General features: G+C 37.9%; 2 protein-coding genes across 2 annotated transcripts; one reads left to right on the top strand and one right to left on the bottom strand.

Moving 5' to 3' along the window:
- Nucleotides 1-1849: 1849 nt before the first annotated feature.
- LOC133516003 (LIM and senescent cell antigen-like-containing domain protein 1) lies at nt 1850-15094 on the bottom strand. Its single transcript, XM_061848666.1, has 9 exons — nt 14923-15094; nt 14741-14805; nt 7539-7652; nt 6937-7049; nt 6248-6440; nt 5538-5679; nt 4089-4205; nt 3359-3500; nt 1850-2600 (listed from the first exon to the last, which is right to left on the bottom strand). Exons 2-9 carry the CDS (start codon nt 14746-14748, stop codon nt 2410-2412), a joined length of 1020 nt encoding a protein of 339 aa, XP_061704650.1. The 5' UTR covers nt 14749-14805; nt 14923-15094; the 3' UTR covers nt 1850-2409.
- Nucleotides 15095-15275: 181 nt separating this feature from the next.
- Nucleotides 15276-17008, top strand: LOC133516001 (DNA polymerase delta subunit 3). Its single transcript, XM_061848665.1, has one exon. The coding sequence runs from the start codon at nt 15456-15458 to the stop codon at nt 16899-16901; it is 1446 nt and encodes a 481-aa protein (XP_061704649.1). The 5' UTR covers nt 15276-15455; the 3' UTR covers nt 16902-17008.
- Nucleotides 17009-17461: the final 453 nt, after the last annotated feature.

The raw sequence follows: 17461 nt of genomic DNA, 5'->3' as shown, positions 1-17461 counted from the left end.
TTAAAGGTACACTGAGGTACATCGAAGGTAGGTACAATATGTTTATAAATATTTTGTTCTAATTTGCTGAGGTCAACCCGCCATCCTGACGCTCACAAATAAAAGCTTTAAAAAAATTAGGGGTCATCCATTAATTATATGACACGAATTTTTAGATTTTTTTACCTCTCCCCCCGTCCTTGTCACATTTGGCCAACCCCTCCCCCCCTGGTGTGACGACACATTTTTGGCAATTTTGTTTTCACCGAAATCGGCCAATAGGATTAGGTATCAAGGCACATATCATTCATATTTTATTAAAATATTTTTGATGAAAAAAATATTGGTAATTTTATAACCCAAAACTGATTAAGAAAGAAAATTAAACGAATAAAAACGATAATCGTCCCAAAAAGTTTTTATTTAACTGTACAGCGAATAAAACATTTAAATATATAAGGTATTTTCAGTTACTGATGAAGTTAAAGTGACGTCACAAAATTTATGACTCCTCCATGGGACAACGTGTCACATTTTCTTGACCCCCTCCCTCCCCCTAAACGTGTGATGACCCCTTACAGCTCACTTAGTTATGTCAAATAACCATTTGTTGATCCCCACTATCCTGGGTGACGTCATTACAAATTGGTAATATCTGAGTAATTTAAAATAATTAATTCTGGCTCAGTTTATGATTATTATTGTATTTGACATAATTAGCCTATAATTGGATTAGTTATACGGAGGTAATAAATAGTACAAATTAGGCACAAAAATGCTATGCTTTTTATTTAGGTACACCCGCCATTCTGACTCTCACCTAGAAATGGTTCGCGGTAGCACGTCTGACTAAGTTGCGTTGTGTTATTCATTTGGTTATTAGTTACAGACAAGAAGGAACTTATGGCCTACTTTAAAGAAATAAATAAAACAGCCTTAATTGTTAATATATATTTTTAATTCATTGAAAATACAATGATGATTAAATAGGTATTATAATAATATTTAAAAAAATATCTTAATTAAGCAATTCATACATGTCGGATTAAAGATTTGGTAGCACAAATCAATTATTTTTAATATGTATTAATAAAAACATTACATAAAGGCACTTTTGCGTTTATTACTCATTTCATAAGTATCTGCAGCAAATATTATTACAGTCAACTACTAAGGCACATAGTTTTATGAATTTTGGGGGTTAAAATGAATAAGGTAAACGTTTACTGTTCCACTTTATGCCATCTTTAAACTTTCGCCATTAGCTCATGAGATGACATCTATTATTGATTAGGTATTAGCATGTCAAACGCTATTGAGACGTTTACATCATAGAGTATCGTATAAAAACATTTTGGTGAAATTACCTGAAACTAACTTTTCATAAACTATTTACAACTCAGTCAAAAAATAATCTTTTCAATTCATGATTGCATTTACACATCTAGCATATCATTAAATACGTCGCGCTACAAGCCCTACTAGAGACAAGGGCTCTATTTTTTGCTTACATGATGGTCCAAACCATATTAACTTATATTAGATTTTACTTATCATTGATATTACAAAATTAATAATAAGTATTTAAGAAATACTAACCATTATTTGGTTAAACTTAAAATTATGTTGTTAATAAATAAAAAGATTCATTGGGGTTTACGAACATAAACATCGAATAAAAAACATGGCACGCTTAACAACCTTCCTCGAAATACAATATTTTCAGGTGGACCGCTTTGCTTCGTACGCAGGTTACTACTGTAGTTGGTGTAGTCAACAGACATAATAAATCATCTATTTAATACTATTTAACACAACCGAGAACGTGAATAAGTTAGTCTATGAATGTCATCAATAAAATACTACAATACACCATCACCCTCAGAAATAGCACACAACAGTATTACAGTAACAATTAAAAATGATTATCCAATTTACTATCGCGTCTTACATAAAATAGTCGTGGTGGTTGAAAGATTGAAGCGACCACCACTGTGTAAACAAGTTAATTTCCTGTTAGATATAGTTTTTTCCTTGAATAAGAATAAATTTATTGACAATAACAACAGCGCGTAATACAGTAACAAAATACACATATTATTCGATGAGTCTCAAATTATGCTAAGACATGGAATAAGTCAGAGTTATATTTTATATGTTTAACCCGCGTACCTCTTATAATTTTTCCAGGCAACTACGAACCACATGATGATAAAAAATAACACCACTTTGTATAAGAAAATCTGGTTATACTGTTGCGAATCCCTTTACGATCGCTTAAACTTTATTTTTCGCGGCGGCTAAGAGCGCGAAGGATTGTTATTATATCCGTCTCACTCTAGTGCGCGCTAAGCACTAAGAGCGCGATGCAGCGTATGTTTGTTTAGATTAGATAGCGGTGAGATGGCGCTGCGCGCTGACGGGTCGAGGTTAGCGGCGCGGCGTGTAGTGGTGCGCGCGGCGCAGGCGGCGGCGCAGCTCCTGCGGCAGCTTCTCGTAGCAGCGGCGGCACGCGGGCCGCTCGTCGTACTCGTAGAACTTGCTGCGCGTGCTCAGCGCCGCGTCGCACACGGCGCACGCGAAGTGGTGCACGCACCACGCCTTGTTCAGCGCCGTGAACACTGCGGACGGGACGGCGGGTGAGCCTATGCTGCGCTTGTACACTCGCCATCAGATATATCGCTCACAAATATCTTAACACGCCGTTAAGGCGTTAGAGTGCGTGTTCAGATATTTTTGAGCACCTCGAACACTCTGATATATCAGATGGCGACTGTACAGTGAGAATCAATTACATAAATAGGTGCCCACCAATGTGGCTATATCATGTTATATACCTATGTTAACACATACTATGTGTTACGCTTTACAAAGCTTTTATAGTTTCCAAGAATTTCTTGATTATAAAGAATAGTGTAATATAATTAATTAATTTAATTGAATCGTGTAACATTAAATTGATATAAACATAATAGTTATAAGATATGTAGAAATAAGTTTAGGATTGTGACCTGTCATAGCTTATTACCAATAAATTATGTCTATGTCGATATATTTAACCGATTTGAAAATTTCTATAAGGTTGACTGGTAGAGAATCCCTCAAGGCAATACGGTTGCTATTTGTATTTATTTTCATAGTGCATTAAATAATTAAAATTAAATAAATTATAGTTATAGTTTAGAAACCGGAGTTCTCGCCTAAACACCTTCGGTTTTGATATAGTTTCAGCCGAAATCGAATTTTCGGTCAAAAAATGATTTTTATGCCAAAACTTCCAGAAACTGAGACCCTACGAAAATACAGTTTCTGCACAGCAGTTTTTTGGCCGAAACCCAACCTTCGGCCGGGCACTGATAAATAAATAATAAATAGTTACCATCTCCGGCGATGACCTGGTTGCATACGTAGCACAGATTGCCGAACAACTGGTGGTAGTGCTGCTCGCAGTACGCGAGGCCCTTCTTCTCGTAGTGCCGGTGCCCGTGGAACGGCTTCTCGCATTTAGCGCACACGAAATGCTGAAATATTACGTCGGCGTCATATAAATAAAGGGGCGGATTAACTTTTTTCTGTTGTTATTCTGTCCTGTTGTCCAGGGGACAATAGTGGCACTATTTGTTAGAAGAAATGATGTCTTTTACCTTTATGCGATTGGTATTTCTTGAATTTAAATTCTGTTCTTGCAGAATATTTCCTTATAAAATTTATTTAGTATTAGTCTTAAACATTGTTGATTTATATCTACATAAAACTGTATTTTTTGTAAAAATGAGAGAATCTAAATAGAAGAGTGTATATTTTTGCATAAAACCTTGTAGCTTTAATTTTGACGCATTCTCGTTGTCTAATTGAATTTAAATTTAGCAAACCTCCACAATTCTGATGACAATGCAATAATACGTTAAAATAGAGCTGATTTGATGATGCATTCAGAAGGTAGCCAAAGGAACTTTTAGATGGGAAAACAAACATGTTGCGTTTATGCTTATTAGAAAGGTCTTGAAGATTACTTGATAGACATATAAAGGAGAGGGAGTACAGTCAGCAATAATAAAATATAATATAATTACATAATATTTTGGACAGTATTTTTTTGAGTAACATACCTCAACGTGCCAATGTTTCCCGAGGGCGGTGACGATTCTCTCCTCGATGGGACGGCGACAGGCGCCGCAGATCGGGATGCCCATCTTGTCGTGGCACCGAAGGCAAAACAGGTTGTTCTGGAACAAACAGGAAAAAATAATGCCACCAATTAATTTACGACAGGGTTATATATATTTATATATTCATATATGTTGTCTATATGAATGTTTCTTTATTTGGGCCGAATTAATCAACACAAATTGAACAATAATGCAGTCATTGTCAAATTAATAAAGTGCCCTGTGGATCGGTCCACTTTTGACACACATGAAGGTGGTAGTCATGTAACACTTCACCACTTTTAAACAAGTTTATACTATGACAGCTCGACCCCGCACGTGGCGCACGTGAAGTGGTACCCGTGCCACACCTCGCCGCGGTAACGGCTGACCGTCGATCACACTGTGGGGAGAACGCTAAGAAGTACTAACCACGTCGTTGGCCGCGTAGCCCGGGCGGTTCTTGACCTCGCGCGCCGTGTGGTCGAGCTCGACCCCGCACGTGGCGCACGTGAAGTGGTACCCGTGCCACACCTCGCCGCGGTAACGGCTGACCGTCGATCACACTGTGGGGAGAACGCTAAGAAGTACTAACCACGTCGTTGGCCGCGTAGCCCGGGCGGTTCTTGACCTCGCGCGCCGTGTGGTCGAGCTCGACCCCGCACGTGGCGCACGTGAAGTGGTACCCGTGCCACACCTCGCCGCGGTAACGGCTGACCGTCGATCACACTGTGGGGAGAACGCTAAGAAGTACTAACCACGTCGTTGGCCGCGTAGCCCGGGCGGTTCTTGACCTCGCGCGCCGTGTGGTCGAGCTCGACCCCGCACGTGGCGCACGTGAAGTGGTACCCGTGCCACACCTCGCCGCGGTAACGGCTGACCGTCGATCACACTGTGGGGAGAACGCTAAGAAGTACTAACCACGTCGTTGGCCGCGTAGCCCGGGCGGTTCTTGACCTCGCGCGCCGTGTGGTCGAGCTCGACCCCGCACGTGGCGCACGTGAAGTGGTACCCGTGCCACACCTCGCCGCGGTAACGGCTGACCGTCGATCACACTGTGGGGAGAACGCTAAGAAGTACTAACCACGTCGTTGGCCGCGTAGCCCGGGCGGTTCTTGACCTCGCGCGCCGTGTGGTCGAGCTCGACCCCGCACGTGGCGCACGTGAAGTGGTACCCGTGCCACACCTCGCCGCGGTAACGGCTGACCGTCGATCACACTGTGGGGAGAACGCTAAGAAGTACTAACCACGTCGTTGGCCGCGTAGCCCGGGCGGTTCTTGACCTCGCGCGCCGTGTGGTCGAGCTCGACCCCGCACGTGGCGCACGTGAAGTGGTACCCGTGCCACACCTCGCCGCGGTAACGGCTGACCGTCGATCACACTGTGGGGAGAACGCTAAGAAGTACTAACCACGTCGTTGGCCGCGTAGCCCGGGCGGTTCTTGACCTCGCGCGCCGTGTGGTCGAGCTCGACCCCGCACGTGGCGCACGTGAAGTGGTACCCGTGCCACACCTCGCCGCGGTAACGCAGCGGCTCGCCGTCGATCACACCACTGTTGGGAAAAAAGATTCTGTTATTTTTACTACTAATAAATGAAAGGAAGAAAAAGTATCAGCAAGACTGGGTACATTTATTATTAATTTATTTCATTTATCTTTTCGTGTTAATGATAAGTAATTTCCATGCTAATAGTATTACACTCTGTTTCATTTTGGTGCCTGGCCAGGATGTTTATAGTTACTTCTTACTGCTTCTGGCTCCACCATTGGCTCAGTTCAAGAAGACTTTATGGCAGTTGTAGTTTGATGCAAGTGTTCCAAACAGCACTAGTTATTATTTTATTTGTTAGCCGGTTTTTCCCACTGCTGAGCAAAGGCCTCTCTCTCTTTCTCCACGCGTTTCGGTCTATGGCAGTATTAGGCCAATTTTTCCGAAGACATCAAGATCGTGCCGCCACCTCTATCGGCACTAGTGGTTGTTAATATAATTTAACCTGTTTTTTTATTATATAGGAGTAGGTTACTATTTTAAAGTGTGACCCAGGCGACGTAATGTGTATGCGTGCGTGCGCGTGTACATGTGTGTTCGTGTGTGTTGGGCTTTGTTGGTTGTGGACTTACTGGCACTTGTGGCACATGTAGTTCTGCAAGCCGTCGGCCTTGATGCGTGCGTTGCAGGCGTGGCACAGCGCGCGGCCCGCGTGCTTGATGAAGCCGGCGTCCGCCAGCTCTGTGCTGCACTCCGCGCAGCGGAAGCAGGCTGGGTGCCAGTTGGCGTTCATCGCCTTGATCACTCGTCCGATGACGAACTCGCCTGTTCAATTATATTATTGATAAACGAAAAATATATGCCTAACTTCTTCAAAGAATTGCAAATAAAATTAAATATCAGACCGGATCTACAGAAAACAAATAAGTCATTGTTATACACTGAAAGAGATGCCAAGTTCTATCAAGGAAAGGTATTATAAGGCATGAAGCTATGTAAATAAAAGTAACTTTACATGAAAAAAAGTATAGGTATGATTTAGATGATAACGCAGTACGAAATTCAATAGCCGGGTCCACATAGAGCGAGCATACGCGCGAGGCAATTTCCCCACGCGCAAACCGGCACTGGCCGGTTTGTGCGTGAGGAAATTGCCTCGCACGTACGTGCTCGCTCGCTCGTTCTGTGTGGACCCGCCTAATCTCTACAAATTCACACCTGGAACTGTCAGTTTCTTCCTTTTAAGTCTGAATACAAGTGTAATAAGTAATAAGGTTAATTGTAATTAAAAGGTAGGAAATGCGTCATCATTATCACTTACCACATTTGCCGCAGCATGGAGCGAAAAGCACCTGAAAGTCTTGTTCACAGTATTTACGGCCCTCAAATTCGTAAAACACTCCATCAGGGAACATCCGGAAACATTGGGCACATCTAAAATAATATCAAAAAACATAATTATTATCTTCCATTACTCAACAAGCTTTCTGTAAGATGACGAGGCCTTCGCGTTTGATCTGAAGGTATGCTATTTATATTCAATAAAGTGTATATTCTTGTTTAATAAAAAAAAAACAGTGATAAGTTTATTCTAATTAGTTTCAAGTATGTTTTTAACTCATAACTTGCATGTTTGGTTTAACTCTCAAGGTTAGTTGGTTAATAAATAAAAATACTCAACAAGTCACCATTTTCCACAAAACAAACATTCCTTGGAACAGTTGCAAGTCCATTATGCTGTACATAAAACTTGAACATGTCATTTTGGCTGCATAGGCAATTTAAAGATGCATCAATTATAAAACAATGATAAATTAGCATTCTTCAACATAATGTCATAGTAAGAACTATGATACAGAAACCCTTGCTAAACATTATGTATTATAGCACCTTCATGCTCAGAATTTCTGATTGAATACATACACAAAACAGTTTGTATGCCAGAGTTCTCCGTTGGAGTTGACAATCTTCTCATTGGGCTCAAACCCATCGCCGCAGCGAGTGCAGTACATATTCTCCAATGACATAGTTGCAATTCTGTAAAAACAAATAAGTGTTACTAGTATAGTACTCAGGGATATCTGTGAATAAAAATTATAAGAGCAGACTGAACAAAATTCGGGACACCTAATGCAGTTAATTGAAAGTGAGGTATGATATAAAAATAGAGTAGATCTTAAGTTACTTGTTGCTTAGAATTAAATGAGTATAATATAATTTTATGGTTAAATTATGGCTTTACATGATCAGATATTTTTTATTTATTGGTAATTTTGCATTACTTACCAGCCTTTTTTTATATGATTTTATTTTACAGTATTGTAATGAAAATGTGTCACTTAAATATTAGCATAATAATAAGAAAACATGACAGATCATACACAATGAACAACCACATTTTATTATAGACACTTCAACATTTTTAATAGCAGCGTTTTACCTTACAATAAAACGCTTATTAAGCGAAATACCTTATTTGAAGCCTATTTAATATTTGAGAGTGCGATGCTGTTTGACAGATGACGTAGCGGTTCACTATAGGCTGACACCTACCCCCTTTGTACTTGTATTTCAAGTTTTAACCCCCTCCACCAGGCGCCCGTGGCCCGCGGCCGCGGAGCTCTTCATTGGGTCTCAAAATATAAATAAAACGAAGTTGCAATATACCACATTCGAAAAAGGATTGCATTTGATATTATTTCGTTTTCAATATGAAGAGACATACCAGTTGACTTGTATGTATAGACTATAGATGTTGCTTATTGCAACCTGCATGGTAGGAGAAAACGCAGTGAGTTAAAAATACCCTCGACGGGCATTATATAAGTGATTTGGTTTATTGCAACTGAGTGTTGTAGCCACAGGCGAATTTAAAAATATAGGCTTCAAATAAGGTATTTCGCTTAATAAGCGTTTTATTGTAAGGTAAAACGCTGCTATTAAGCTTCTGTACCGTTATTTGAAGCCTATTTAATATTTGAGACGTGTCTGTGATCGCCTGGTGGTCAGAAAACGCCAATGTGATTAATTTATACTGATATGTGAAAATGGTGGAGACAACAAGTACAAGTGTACTTAACAATCCGGGTACATGGATGAATGTGAAAAGGCTTAAAGTGTGCAGTGACATATTTTACTTTACAATGTTATTTATAGATAGGACCTATAAATATAGAAAACTGTATGTTTATTAAAATAAATTATGAAAACATAATTATACTTTTTATTTTATCCATCCAACAATAACATTGCGATCATTATATGTGTTTCAATACTTTCAATTGATTTCAAGGTCCACATTCTAACAAACTGACTCATATTTGACCTTATATTACCTTGCCAAAAAGAAAATAAACTTGATTATTGACACTTTAAAGTGTCTTTTACCCAGATATGGTTACCAAATATTGGTATTTACTTATGAGGCAGGATACAATTTAACTTATAGGCTCACAAAAACGATTTTTATATACATTTTTCAGAGCTTCGCTTGTTTGCTTTCCAAAAATCCTACAGTCTTAAGGGCAAAGTAAATCATATGAAAAGTGCACTTATCACAACATGCAATATTGTCTATTATATTGTAGAAGTAATCAAGCTCTCAGCCAATTAATTCATGGATTAACATAAGCTGTCCTTATTTTCCCGCTTTTGAACATTCTTAAATAACAATAAGACAGTAAGTGATATAGTAGGTTAATTTGGTAGCGCTATTAACAGCTTTATGTTACTCATCCAAAAGAGTTCAACCCGTTACCACTCTCACCGTTGTAGTTGTGTACAGTGCATAGCCATTCAGAATGTAAATAAGCTCGTAGAATATCCAATTTTCAATCATAATACACAACAAGTCCCCAATCCGCATTGGGCTAGCGTGGGGACTATAGCCCGAGCCCTCTCGCACATGAGAGGAGGCCTGTCCCCAGCACTGGGACGTATATAGGCTGAATTATATTATATTATATAATACACAACAAATCCTATTTGCTGTAACCATTTTAATTTTTCTTTGATATTCGCTACGATGGTAGTCTTACCCCAGAGAGTATTCTAAAATATTTTTGGGCCTAAGCCCATACTTTAACCAGCCTATAATGTGGTTTTATTTTATTACATGTACAATAATTAGGGCCAGTATGGTAAGAACATGACCTTTATCAATACAATGCCTGCAATACAGCAAAAAATAATACTAGGATTTTTCCTCTTGGAGGTATCATTATTACGAGTATCATGTTGAAATTATGTACCATCATGCAAGATGTATAGGTATATTTAAGGCTTTCACCTGAATATACTTACATGGCCTTTAGTTTCATACATATTAAAAACATAAAGTGACTGATTAAAATCTTAAACAAGATCTGTATTATTGGCACTAAAAGCTCGTCAATTTCAGTTAGTGAGCTACAATTTAATCTTGAAAACTCTGCCAGGAGAGTGCTCTCCCGCTTGGTTCTTTGTATCGTCTGGTATTTCACATATTACAATGTCTGCGTTCCTGATAAGCCAAGGTTAGGCCTGTGCGTAGATGATAGATTTACGTTCGCTAAAGTGTTTGAATAAATTACAATTCGCATAATTTAACACATATAAGTAATAGCCATTCTAACTGGTAGTCCCAGCTTTGTTCACAAATATACTCGTACCTTATTTCAGGATTACCTACTTGTACTACCTGGTGCAAGCTCAAGGAAGCGCGAGATGTATGGACATAACTATTTATCTTACCAAGGATATGTTATTGACTGACGGGTTAGATAGTAAGGTCAAAGACCTTCGTTAAAATAATCAGTATTTAATCATTTGGCATTAAGTAGCCTTCCTATTTTTATGTTTTTGAAGAAAAACTAATGTTACATTACTTTAAACGAGATCTGAGAACTATATATACTTAAGTAGGTAACTTAACCTGTGGCATGCCCATGCCCAATGGCGCAGACTTGTCTAGCATTTACATTGTATCAACGGTGATATAAAGCAATTCTAATGTTATCTCAGTGAGCTCACTGATTCTCACATATATGTTTTGTAACATACAGTATACAATACAGAAACTTTGTCTTGTACATTATTGTTGCCAAAAACTGAATACTTATGGGAATAATTTCATAGGACACCAATTAATGAACATTGGTATAGAAATAACCTTCGAGGTTGCTTGCCTTTCTTACTACGTCGGTGGCAAACAAGCATACGGCCCGCCTGATGGTAAGCAGTCTCCGTAGCCTATGTACGCCTGCTTAATTCCACCCGGGAAATTTGTAATGTTTTATATTGAATATCATAACCACACAGTCTTTTAAAGTAGATTCGAACCAATAGGTAAATGTATGTATCTCAACCCTTAAGGGTTTGTATCCGTTATCCAAAAAAGCACTTTTGGCTATTAACAAGAAGTCGTCCCGACATCTAGGACATATATTTTAACGCCTGATGTATTCATCTAGATTAATAACCGAAATGGCTTTCTTTCATTTGGACTGCGATGATTAGTTGCATTGAGCTATGATTATATACCAGTTGTGGGTCATAGACATTTTATTAAGTCCTTCACGTCTTTCCTGTAGACAACGCAACGTTAACGGAGTTCAAGCCACGCTATGCTGCTGCAATCTTGTTATGCTGCTACGGGCGGGATACATTTTTCCCAACCTTTGTTGTGTTTGACCCAAATGGGGTTAAATGATGAATAGCCAAGAACCTTGAACCAGTCCAGGGTAATATATTTATATCTTTAAACCATTAGAACTATGTAGCGGCGGGGCGGCCGGTTGATTAAGGCAATTCAAAACAAATTTAAAAATTTTAATTCAACGATCAGTATCATGAACTCTAGATTATCAAGATTATTAGCATGACTGAATGGGCCACGTATGAAGTATGAACCACTTATGGTGATTTTTAATATTACTCACCGGAAAGCCAGTTAACACATTCAGTGCCAGCGTGAGCTACGCGTTACGAGCGAAGTTGATAACGCGAGAAACCAGTATGTCTCACAAAGCGCCTACTAAAAGGGAATACGCCTAGCGGGTCGCTGGCAGTGAGTGTGTCAAGGCTTATTTTATCTTTTTAGGGTTTTACGGTCTTCCTGGGCCAGTCTCATGTTTAGTGGGGTGTGTTTTCGCAGCAAAACGATAGTAAAAAATTATTTCTCGAATGCCTTGCGTAGGATTTTTATGTGCAAATAAATGATTATGAATTATTATTGTGAATTAGTCGGAGATTTACATGGGAGTTGAAATCTTGGCTTATAGAAAAAGATACATGTTAAGTAGGTACTTATATCATAAATGCTTTGTAGTACCAATATTTGATTAATGATACCTTGAACCAATTGATACCCGCTTGCGCAGCAGGCAAATGGATGTTGCACGCCTTGCGCAGGCATGTTGTATGATCTTAATATACTTTTATCTGATAACAGAATCAAAACCATGTCTGACTTTTAGCCCCAGTGACTAATCATTTTCACACGCCTTGCGCAGGCGGGAAAGGTCTTGGCGTTTGGAACCATGTTCATTGTATTAAGTATACTGGTCTTATAGTAGCCATCTTGCTTCATCTGCTAGCGTAGCAGGATAATGAAAATCGCACACCTTGCGCAGGCGGCAGGTCTTCAGCTGGCTTAATAGTAATATTCACTCGCCTTACGCAGGCGGGAATTATTAGGTACGTTATGTATGTATGCTTAACAGCACATATTTATATTTTAATAAACCTTCTGCTAAGTAGCAGGATAGTTATTGTAGTAGGCCATGGCGGATATCCATAATAGTTACAGGTAGTATAGGTACAATAAGTTACGCAATGGTAGTAAATTTCTCCACACCTTGCGCAGGTGGGAAAGGTTACAGTATGCTAATTTAACATAATGCAATATTGTTTAACTCTGCTTACGCAGCAGGATATGTGTTATGCCTTGTGCAGGCAGCGGCGGTCTGTAACCACCCGACCTCCCAGTCTCAATTACGTTCTTAAGTCATGAAAAGATACTTCGAACCTCCTTTTCTCACAAGGGTTATAGTTATAGCAAAGGGGTAAATAGTGCCCCTCCTGTATGCAGTTATACATGTCAAAACTAAAATTTTATACGTATATAAATATAATAAAACTCCTTAAACGAAATTCACAATAACACAACTGAATGGGGATATGTCAGTTTTACATACAAGAGTTTCACTTTTAAATCCCTTGCTTTAACTAGAAGGCACTTTTAGCAGTTGCACTATTTATTATTACGTACAAATACCTTAATTGAAAATAAAATTTACAAAGATATTGACGGTACTGTGCATCCAAAGTTGGTATTATTAAGAAAAAACTTTCCAAAGGATATAAACAAAAAGATCGAAAAGGAGGTTTTCGATGTAGGTTAGTTACCTTTCGTCCCTCAGAGCGGAAATAGAAGCCCCGCTCGTCGACTTTAAGGCGGATAGGACCCTAATTTGGTAGCCAGCATGATACTAGAGTAACTTTACTGTTTAATGGTACCCATGGCAATACCAAACATGGTATTTCTTTAATGGCTTCTTATTCTAGCTTATTTTAAGCGTTTTAGCCCCAGCTCTCAAGCATTCTAAAATTGGGGGTACTTCCAAATCCAGCCTTTATTGTGATATTTCGATTTAAATGCAAAATAAAATAATTTGTATCACAGCAGCACAGTACCAGAAAGTCTGGAAATGCACGGAAAATATCAGGTCATATATATCTTACGATCATTATTATTGTAATTACCCTAAGGTTACTTAATGCAAAATCACAAGTTGATTAGCATAAACTACGACGTCGCAGAGCGCGTCTTTTTAGTTATTCCTAAGTTAGGCAGTTCTATACTGTAATAGGAACCGCTATAACTGCCATTCACATTTACACTTTTTCAAGGACCTGCTCCGTGCTTAAAATGATTCGATTCGCTGTAAACAAAATAAAATAAGAATCGCTTACTTACGCGACAGCTTCGCTGCGCTCGCGATGTGAATCGATGCGGTGTCAGCTTTGCTAAACACATTGACGAACACAAGCTGTCCATCAAATCATTGAAGTAATATTAACAATCGAACGGTAAAACCGTTTACAATACTTTCAATTAGTACTTACAAAAAATCCTAAGAATCTAAGGATTTCTAAGAATTTTTTGCAGTGAACCGAACGTTCCGACAAACAGAACGCCAATGAAGAGCTCCGCGGCCGCGGGCCACGGGCGCCTGGTGGAGGGGGTTAAAACTTGAAATACAAGTACAAAGGGGGTAGGTGTCAGCCTATAGTGAACCGCTACGTCATCTGTCAAACAGCATCGCACTCTCAAATATTAAATAGGCTTCAAATAACGGTACAGAAGCTTAATTTATCATTAGAACCAAGTTTAACCTTTTAACAGTCTTCATTCAAGCTTCATTGCTATTTAATAGTCCTAAAATTACACATAAGATAAACAGACACAGAACAGTTATATTGTGGAATTTATTCCATAATAATACAGTTTGCGCTCATAAAGGGTTAATGTATGGATTAGCAATAATAATAATTTAATGAAAATAGCATGAATATATTGGTATCTGCGATAAAAAAATATTAGAGGTGGTTAATAGAAATAGAAATATAGCATTACCAATAATATTGTATGTTTATAGGTAATAGGTAGTTAAATTAATTGCTTACAAGGTTAACAAACAACAAGTTACCATTTGCTTAAAAACTAGGTAATTTTAAGTTTGTATAATTCCAAAGCACTGAATGTAAATACATTCTGCAGGACCAGAGGTGACTTAAGTACAATGACTCACAGTTCCTCAAGAGGAAAAACATGCTACAAAATTCCGCTATGTATTAGGGAAAACCAACTAAAACTTTACTCTTAATAATGTATATATACATGTTTAGTAAGCTAAATTGGTGGATTTGTAAAGTTATTTTTGTAGTTAATTGTAACAAGTAATGAAAGTAAATAACATGACTCATGTTATTACCTAAATAATTCATTAAAAACAATTAAATGGATTTGTTTTATTAACTGATGATCATGTGTAGGTTGTATGGCCTTACACTATTAGCAGTGCTAATGAGATGTCAGTGCTAGTTAGCATCATAACCACTCCCACATAGCAGGTGGTTCTTACCCTGGCATTTTAAACCACTTATTGTTCACTAAAAACAAAATTAAAGACGTCGCTGGCTAATTTCTCTGTAGAAAAAAAGAACTGTTTTTATAAATAGGTCTCAATTAAGCATATATAATGGAAAACTCAACAAACTCCCTAAAATGATGTAATGCAAACAAAAATAGAACACTTGTACTCACTGAATGAAATAGTTACAGAGCGAGAAGATCGTGAACTAAGCAGTTAAACACCTGATATACGTGTTTTTAGATACACTAACTTTCGGTAAAGTAAATTTTATATAAACATAAATAAAGAGAACTTTAAAAATAAATTCCTAAGAGACTAGTCTAGCCATACGTGTGAAGGAAGGCCAAACGAAACGAGTGGTACGATGGATGACACAAACAGAATGACATACTTCAGTAATCTTGCCATATAGGAAAAAAAACTGAATAGAACGAATAGACGGCCATCCAACACCCGGCTAAACATAACGTGGAAGGATATCTCGCAATGCTAAACTCAAAAGAGGCATCATAACAACATTTCAACTATCGCGGTTATTTTTCATTTGATTATTAGTTCGCGTTCGATAATTAGTCAGACCGTGCATTCTATGGCCGTTCATTAAAAGAATATAATTTTTGACACTTCTGACAGGCGTCTGACGTTTAATGGCGACAACGAAGAAACGTAGAAATCGCGGTTTTTTAAGTGAAACATTGTGAAAATGGGCGATGAAAAATACTTATCACACTTAAATACATTAAAAGAAATAATTTTGGACGAAGAAAGGTTGGTTACCTATGTATCTATTAGCAAAGAATTCTGTATTCATGTTAATGAAAGCAAATCTCTGATGAATAATGCGGCAGCGGATATTAGAAAAAAACACCCGGAAACGATGCTTAATGTTACTTATATTATATCAGGATTAACAAACGATAATAACGCTCGAACAATCGTATGTCCTGAAGATGAAATAACCGACTATCGCAAGGGGCTGAAGTTAGTTTTCTTTGAGCACATATACAGTATTAATAAGGGAAAACCTTCGGTTGATAAAGTAGCTTTCATGGCGATCACTAAATTTGAAGATTACCAATTATGTTCGGGCTTGCTTAAAAACAATGTATGTTCCAAATTGACATTAGATGAAATAAATAGATTGAAGTCATCCAGCCAAGTGGCAGTACCTGAGCAAAAAGTGACTAAACCACCTCCAAAGAAAATTAAAGAGGAAAATGTGAAAGACAAAGTTATGAATGGTGATGCAAAGAAAGCAGAGATAAAATCAGAATCATTTGTAAAGCAAGAAAAACATTCACCACAAAAGAATGTGTCGCCACAAAAAAGTACTATAAATGGCAACAAGCAGAAGACAGATATCAAGAATAGTAATAAATCTCAAAAAGGAATAGCTGGGTTCTTCAGCCGGTCTGACAGTGCTCCAGCAAAGAAATCAACAAAAGAGACCAAGAAAAATGAACCTGATGTTAAAATAAAAACAGAGACAGATGCCAAGGAAAATGATGAACAAATGGATGTAAATATTGAACACAAAATACCAGAAACAAAGAAAAATTATGATAAAACTATCATCAGTAATGGTATAAAAACGAAGGAGACTGAGGATACTACTTTAAAAAATAAATCCAAGAACAGTAACAAGTCTATGACCCAAATAAAAAAGACTGCCAAGGTTGATAAAAAGCGCAAGAGGGTCTTGCATATTTCAGATAGTGAGAGTGATGACGAGAAAAATGATCCATTTGTTGACGATGAAGATGACCTTGATAAAAAAATGGATATAGAATCGGAAGATGAGATACCTCCCACACCAGCTGTTAATACCATCAAAGTGGCATCCAATATGTTAAATCCTAGGAAGAGAAGAAAGATAGTTAACAAAACTTATACTGATGAGGATGGGTACATATTGACTAAGAAAGAGGAAGTTTATGAGAGTCTGTCAGAAAATGAGGACATAGACATGAAGGAAAATGTAGAAAAAGAAAAAGTAAATAATGAAGCAGCTAGTGAAAAGAAAGCATTAGTTAAGTCTGAAGTCTCTCCAACTAATAAGAAAAGTGGCTCAAAAAATAGCAAAAAGAAGATATCTCCTCCTCAGAAAGGGAAACAAGCTACACTTATGAACTTCTTCAAAAAGGCTTGATTGACTGGTCCAATATGTAAATCATGGTTTTTTGAAAATAATGTGTTATGAAAAAATGTTTTGTTCTATACTTGTAACTGTTCCAATAAACTTTTTTATTAACTGTATTTTTTTATCATTCTAATAAAATAAATAAATAATAAAAATAGCCTTTATTATTGAAGTTTTTTTTTTTACATTTGTAAGTATATTTATTTATCATTTCCATCGGCAACTCCAACTCGTCCCTTGACGAAGGCCTCTTCCAAAGTCTTCCATTTTGGTCTATTTCTTGCAACACTCATCCAAGCTTTTCCTCCAGTCTTTCTTAGGTCGTTGGACCATCTGTACTGTTGTGGCCCGCTTTTTCTGGTGTTATATCTTGGGCACCACTCCACAAGTTCTCTAGTCCATTTATCTTTGTTTTCCCTCATTATATGGCCAGCCCATCTCCACTTTCATTCTCATAAGAACCCAATTGAACACTAACTGATTGGAGTCACTACAAATGCACTGTATAATTTATATAGCCAGAGAATTGAATGCTTTCAGTGCCAAGAACTCACTAGTCGGGTTTAATT

Source organism: Cydia pomonella, chromosome 3 (assembly GCF_033807575.1).
Source record: "Cydia pomonella isolate Wapato2018A chromosome 3, ilCydPomo1, whole genome shotgun sequence".
NCBI lineage: Eukaryota > Metazoa > Arthropoda > Insecta > Lepidoptera > Tortricidae > Cydia > Cydia pomonella.
This window is presented reverse-complemented; position numbering and strand designations above follow the sequence as displayed.

Coding starts and splice junctions, on each gene's coding strand:
- LOC133516003 (XM_061848666.1), bottom strand. Junction 7,050..7,538: donor TGGCATACAAACTGTTTTGT/GTATGTATTCAA, acceptor ATATTATTTTAG/ATGTGCCCAATGTTTCCGGA. Junction 5,680..6,247: donor TACATGTGCCACAAGTGCCA/GTAAGTCCACAA, acceptor TTTTCCCAACAG/TGGTGTGATCGACGGCGAGC.
- LOC133516001 (XM_061848665.1), top strand. CDS start 15,456: ATGGGCGATGAAAAATACTTATCACACTTAAATACATTAAAAGAAATA.